This window comes from Anneissia japonica, unplaced genomic scaffold (assembly GCF_011630105.1).
Source record: "Anneissia japonica isolate Jap-2015-1 unplaced genomic scaffold, ASM1163010v1 scaffold1417_len1240632_cov203, whole genome shotgun sequence".
NCBI lineage: Eukaryota > Metazoa > Echinodermata > Crinoidea > Comatulida > Comatulidae > Anneissia > Anneissia japonica.
The window spans coordinates 265,023-272,782 of record NW_022727891.1 but is presented as its reverse complement, the minus strand read 5'-3'; the positions used below and the strand labels follow the sequence as shown (position 1 = coordinate 272,782).

The 7,760-nt window shown below is 33.7% G+C and overlaps 1 protein-coding gene across 1 annotated transcript; it reads left to right on the top strand.

The window, feature by feature from the left end:
- Positions 1-213: 213 nt before the first annotated feature.
- Positions 214-6,280, top strand: LOC117113869 (gamma-secretase subunit Aph-1-like; the record flags this gene model as incomplete). Its single annotated transcript, XM_033257333.1, is given in 4 exon segments — positions 214-326; positions 1,753-1,875; positions 2,173-2,300; positions 3,628-6,280. Coding segments are annotated over 4 exon segments (517 nt in total), but the record flags the coding sequence as incomplete, so codon positions are not given.
- Positions 6,281-7,760: the final 1,480 nt, after the last annotated feature.

Below are 7,760 nucleotides of genomic sequence, written 5' to 3'. Positions count from 1 at the left end.
CCTCTACTGTGGTAACTACCTTCTACCTACCTATGCAGTGCCATTATTACCTACCTTCCAACCATGTACCGTTGGTACTGTGCAGTACCGACCCTCTACTGTGGTAACTACCTTATAAATAATAGCATCACTTAACTAGCTAGGTGGGTGCATCCTTTTTGAAAATGAAAGGAATTAAAAATAATTATGAGTTAAATTTCCTGAATTTTACAGAAAGGCAGAGGATGGTCTTCAGCAGTTTAATGAAACTGACAATAGAACAAGGACACCTGTAGGTTCAAACACACCAACTACCTCAGAAAAAACTCAACATATGTATGCATATGGTAAGTAAGACAAGGACTCAGCTACTGGGGGACAATGGACCTTCCACAATGCCTTGCCCCTTGGATATAGTTGCTAAGGTCCCATAATACAATTTTGTAAATTTACATAAACATGTGCATTTGTGGTCCTCTTCTGATTGGTCAGTTGTAAAGTTTGATTGGCACTCCAGAATGGTCTATTCTATAACCTTGGATCAAAGAGTATAAAATTGCAAGAGGTCCGACTGCCGGGGTTTCATTGAAACACAATCCTATTTCAAAAATTACTTCCACAATGGGACGTGACCTTAAAAGACGTTTGATGATCGAATGTGTGCTGCGTGCATGTTTGAGTTTTGAACTCTATTCGAATTTGAAAAGGGCGCCCCTATTTCTTAGCAGTACTTTTTTAACGTTCCATTGCCTGCGTACAAAATAAAGGCGGTTGGACCTCTTACAGTTTTATACTCTTTGGTTGCAGCAGGGAACAGTGAAAATTCACTGTTCCCTGGTTGCACCTAGTAGTCAGCACATTGGTGCTCGAACCTACTCACTTTATACATATGAAGATTGTACAAATTACAAGTTCTGCCAATGGTTGCTTTATGAGTACATTTATTGACATATGACATAGGCTTGCTAATGTGTGACAGTGTGCCAATTTTACAGCAACAATATCAACTTCAAAGTCAATACTGAAAATTCAAAAATATATGACATTGCCTATAATAAGCAAAGATGTAATACTTAACATGTTCCTAATATATTCAAATAGTGTCACAACCATATGCCTACTATAGCCTATCATGTAAAAATGTACACAACACTGTACGTCATACTAATCAAACATAACCTGGCCTAATACAATTTGAAAGGAAGAAGCTTAACGAAAGTAAGCCATGAAGTACTTCAACACCAACTGCCTTAGTGTTAACTAGCCTTGTTCACAGTGAGGGGATTTGCAAAGTGCAACTCACCTGTATTATACTGTATACAAATTAGCAGGCAAAGCCAATACAACAAACCATATTCAGTCTGGCATTACATTTGACTTATGCGCTTTCTAATATACTTTCACACAGAATACACCAAATCAAATTTATTCATCAAAACCTCCAAACAAGGAGAAGATAAAACATACCAAAATATAACAGATAATTAGATTAAATATAACATGTAATAAGATTAATACTAAATTTAACCATAATAAAATTATTAATAATAATGATACAATGAATCATGTCTCAAGGTTTTTCATTTTTTTTAATTTCATTTATTTTGTCTCGATATATATATATACACACACAAAATACAGGTTTCATAAATTACTGATACACTGATATACTGTCCAGTGGCTCTTAAGTTACTCTTTAATATATTAATTTATATCAGACATTTATTAACAAGTTAATAAAAATCAAATATATAATTATTTTTGTTACTGCAGTTTCTGGTTTTGGGTTTGGTGTAATGAGTGGACTATTTTCATTCAGTAATATTTTGGCTGATTCTAAGGGACCGGGAACGGTTGGACTCAACAATGACCCTCATGAGTTTCTCCTTACATCAGGTAAGCATCTTTAAATTTTGCCAGTCCCCCATATATCATATAGAGTGAGCATTTATTGAGTCATAATCATTTTACTTGGATCCATAAAAATCTAACAGCATGTTGAGCACTGTGCTGCCACACTGATCTCTTATAGTAGAAGGTTTGATCATACTACCCCATAAATATAATTGGTTAATTACAAGGGAGAGGGTTCGTTTTAAGATGATGGCTTTCATGTATACATACATTTTCTGCACTGCACATGTGAGTAACTGTAGGTATGAATACAAAATCTTTTATTTTCTTTATTTTCAGCATTTATGACAATGGCCTTTATTTTTCTGCATACATTTTGGAACGTGATTTTCTTTTGGGGCTGTGAACATCGAAAGTATGTTGCTATTGGCTATGTATTAGCAACACATTTAGGGGTTTCCTTACTGGTAAGTTTGAAAAACCTCTTAAGTGTTAATTCTAATTTAAATTATTAGTTTTTTATTTGCACCAGGTTTAAAATAATACTACAGTATGCCAAACAGTATGCTGATGCTTAGGGTTCCTCTTGTAAATTATTATATAATAAATTATACTAATAAATGATATGTTTCGACGTGTTACATGTCATCATCAGGCAATAGTGGTTATGCTACTACCGTTTTATATACTACTGTTCAAATGTATGGCAAACAAATACAAAGATGAGTCATGTATACTAAAGCTGAATACTGTGGTAACTCATGTATATAAGAATTAGAATGAATGAGTGATATTGTAATGAGTTGTTTGTTACATGACTACCTTAGTGTCTGTTTGTCATACATCTAACCGGTAGTATATAAACCGGTAGTAGCATAAGCACTATTGCCTGATGATGACTTGTTACATGTCGAAACATGTCGTTTATTAGTATACAAATAATGAATGTTTATGAGTGCAATGGGGTAGAATATTTCATGAGGTGAAACATTGGATGTTCTGTTCAACGAAGCGTAAGAAACTATTCGACGAGCATATTCAATGAATGTAAGAAACATTCATTATTTGTTTAATACAACACCTAGTTGTATCTGTCCGGATCGCCTGCATGCTCTCTTCGAATACAAGGGCCCATCTTCCTTTTGAAGGCCAGCATAAAACTGGCCTAGGTTCAAGTTCAAGTTCAATATAGACTCAAATCCTCACTGCTGAAGCTGGCGAAATACTCCTTACAGTTAACTGCATATTTTATTGCCTATTTTGTTGATTCGGCATAACTTTCATTCAGTAATTCCTCCAAACCTTCCTTGCTCAAAAGGACAAATGGCCCAGTACCAAATGGACATGCCATTTTGTTGGCAGAGCGAGGGCTACTGAATGACTAACTCCTTGTTGACGCGCAGGTTGCCTAGGTTAGGCTAATTTTTCTTGCTCGCGTTGCATTTGAGATTTTTGTTGTCTTGGAGATTAAAAGTTACTATAAAACGATCGTTGAATAGTACTCACCATAGAACCATGGGATATTCATTTTAAATCAATTTCAGGTGACCTGTTTTCAACCGATCAAATTAATAGAATATATACAGGTGTTATAATATCATTTAATTTATTAGATGCATTTGTGCGTTCATACAGTATTATATAATGTGGTTTAATTTATCATCCATTCATTGCTGGTTTCTAAAATATGTATGTCAGTAAATTGTTCAGAAAAACATGTAGACATGAGCTTCAAACCAAACCATCGCATACAGTTAATTGCTTTAACAACTGAGCTGTTTTTCTTACTTTCAGACTCTTTTCAAATCACCAATTCTGTATAGTGTGGTCATTCCAATTGTCTATGTGGTGTTAGTTGTTACAACTACAATTGCTTTCTTCGTAGCCGGAGGATCTTTGAAGTCTTTGAAATCATCAGTGAGCATTAGCAATGCATACAAGATTTAATGGCAATACCAAGGCTTTTGCTTACTAGCATTTTGTTATTTATTTATTAATTTGTTTTACCAAGGTAAAAGAGATGTATTGAATTTGAACAGGCATGAAAATCCACTGGATAAATAGCGTATTTGTCGCAGTGACGATTGGTGGCGCTACACTTTCAAACAAGCTTCAATAATAATCATATAAATGTTTAGTAGTAGCAGTTTTCAGTGTGTGTAGTGCAGTTAGAATATTAAACTGAATTAGCCATATTATTTGGCATCAAGCATTTTGACATGCTGTATCATAGGCCTACGTATATATTGCATGTCCACTGGGCAATTTGAACATGAAATGAGTAACCTGAAAACTTAAATATTTATTATTATTGATTGGTTAAATTCTTGGTGACACTGCCTCGCCTGACAAGTGCCACACTTGCGCCACAACTCCACCAAAAAAATGTTCAACTGCCTCTTTTATGCAGCTATAATATTAGAACAATAAGAAAATGGATTAAAATTTTATAGAACATAAGATATTGACCAAAATAATACTTACATGTAAAGTTTAAATAGTGCTTAGAATTAAGGGTCGTGGTAAGACAATTCTTTATTTCAGACATCTTTTGTATATAATTTCAATCTGGTTCACACTACATGTGAATAGATTCAGAGGAGAATGTGCCATTACTACCCCATCCCCATCACATGAACAATCAATTAGCATTATTTTGATTGGTTTGAGGACATTCATATTAAAAAGTATATCCATGACAACTGAAGATGCGACCATAATCCCAATTCCCCTCCTTGAATACACCAAGTGTCAGAACCCACTGGCGGACATAATGCCACTGTTGTTTGTAATACTGATGATGTGTCAGGTGCATGAATAAACATTTTCTTTTCTAAAGATATTTGAATGACTTTATTTGCCCGTGATTGTTCTGGAATTGTCAAGTAAAAACCATATCAGAAACTTTCTTTGGTTGTAGCTCAAGTTCATTCCATGAGATATCCTTAGCATCTCCTGTCTAGAGATCTAGAACACAAACTGCAGCAAGTAATGTCATTACCATATGCTGATCTGTAGTAGGGCAGCGGGGGACTTGTCGCAGCGAAAATGGGAGAAAACATTTATTTTTTATACCTCGTGTGATTTGATGACATGCAGGACTGAAATATGTACCACTTGCTAGACTGTCACCAGTGCAAGCCAGGGTATTTAAGCATGGCTGCTTGAGAATTGTAAGCGTGTGGTTCAAACTCCCGACCAAAAGGTTAAGAACCTGGAAGGAAATGCTATGCCAAGCTGACTTGACTTACTGGAGTGCGATTTAGATTTTCGTAAGGATAATAAATCTCCCGACTTTTCCATAGATGTAACTTTAAGACCCTGGGTTTTTGTCAAACTACCCAAACTGCTCTTCCATGGTATAAAGCAAAAATCTACTGTCTCCAGCACAGTGTTTGCATTGTGAAAGGAGGTGGGGTTGGGCTTAATTTTTGCACCAAAAAACCCATCAGATTTAGGCATACTGACTACATGAATATCAATATTGGCAATGTACTTATAAGCATCACAAATTGAACTAAATATATTTATTGAAATGATGAAAATGCTTAAGTACCTGTACTGCAAGTTTACTGTTAACACAAATTTTTGAATATATTACAGTATTAGTTTAATGTAAACAATTTAAAATTATATACAAAAAATAAGTAAAACAAGATGAAAAATTACCAAATAGTCCATACTAGCTACTGATAACAAAAATATGCAGCACTAATGTCAATGTATCCATGGGCTTGGTATTAATACATGAATTTTTATATACTTTTGGAGGTAAATGTATATTTTCATGATCTTGAATGAAGCAAACTGCATCTAATACAGTACTTGGTTTTTTTTTAAAGCTATTACATAACATGCAATAATCTGTTTCATAAAATTAGATTAAATAACTCTGTATTACACTTGGTGGAAGCCTTATCCTTTGGCACCTAGAATAACTGACTAGTTTTGTGCCATTTCATGCTGTTCTGAGATGTTTTCACATGTATTATACCACTCCTTAATTTTCTTAATTACTTCCAGTGTTCTACTCAAATCATATTATTCTATTACTGTATTATTATTATTATTATTATTGTTTTTGAATTAAAATTAAGCACAAGCACACATCTGATCTAAAATCAACTTGCAAGTGCGGAAGCCGGTTACCAAATTCACTACCTCAAAGTTGGAACTCTGATTTGGTATATGAAATATAATATGCAGGAACATGGTCTTGTGGATCTAAATTTTAGGCAATACTGATAGAATGAAGTGACATTATAATTGCTTAATTGGTGTATTTATACTGTTAGTTTTAGACAATAAAACTGTAACAAATAGTCAAAGAAACCTGGAACAATCCAATATGATACCATGTACTGGGTATGTATTATATCTTATCACAAATCATTTACATACACACAACTGATCAGTGGGATAATATTAAAAATTATCATCTAAATTTTTTTAAAAAGCAGTGTACCTTTATACATAATAATCCATGATTATGATGACTTTAATGATCATAGGCAAAACCAAATCTCAGTTACTCTGTTCAAATACAAGACATCAGTGAATATATTGTTGGGAGGAATGTTGCATGGTTATTGCTTCACACTAGGCCTACAGTAGCACCAATCATTAAAGACAAGAGATATTTAATGTGCTTCATGACAACTACAACAATCAATCTTGTGAAATGGAACCTGTTTTAAAATCAATACTGGTTACTTAGAGACCCCTCCTTAACCTATCTCTAGATAGCGCACTATATTTCTAACTCCCTTTCTACATGCTGGATATTCTGAATGGCATAAAAGAAACAATAGCCTAGCTACGTAACTACTGGACGCCTAGTTCCAACAAATATCCACTCAATGTTATTCACTGGGCACATCTATCTTATCTAGTGTATTTAAAATTCCTAAATGATCATTCAAAATAATTATAAACTAATTGTATATTATATAAGTTCAATTTAAAAGAGGAACTACTGAAATTGTTCAGCAGTCTTTGCAACTAGAACGTGTTAACACGATCCTTCCTTAAAGATTTGTTGTTTTTTAATTCATGTAACATTGTAAACAGAGTGGTGCTCTAATCCTGCAACAACAGGATTGGAAGTCAACATCTGATGCCTCATAATGACGCCTCATAATGAATCACCAAGGTGATTCTATCCTGTGGCAAGTAACTCACGGTAATACGAGTATGGATAAAATTTGGTAAATAAAATAAAAATGTTTATACATGTCTATTCAAGAAAAAATTACATTCAGAATTATTCACCTGTGACCATTTTTATCATATGACTTATCACAAGAACTAGCCAAGGTTTTTTTGAACCTTGAAATGTTTACACATGGCTGTATACAGAATGTGATGTTGCAAGGTATAATCAGACTGATAAATGCTTTATTTGTGAGAAAGAAATATAGCTTTCTTATCCTGATATTTCATGGGCGCGGCAGGCATAATTATCACGATTTTTTTTTTTTTTCATTTTTATACAGCAGCGGGTGCACTGGCTAAAACAAATACATTATTATTGGTTTGCAAAACAAGATATTAAACAAGTTTCGTCATATTGTTATAGGGTGTTTGATCAACATTATAGAAAAAATATCTAATCAATGTATAATTGATATTTCTACTAACAAAATATACATTCACTGATTATGTATGTATAAAAAACAAATCACTAATGCACAAACTACCACATAATTAATGCATTTCTGTTTACTTACAATACACTACAGCCAATATAATTGCCAATAGTTGTGTGGGAGTGGGTGGGATACTGTTCAATTCTTATAAAAGACACCTACTGTAATTAAACATTCTCGTTAGAAAGGTGATTCAAATTTTGTATAGGATTTTGAATAGTTTTTAATAATTAAAAATAAGAGGTTGGCAAACTTATACACTGGTTGTCAACATTTTAT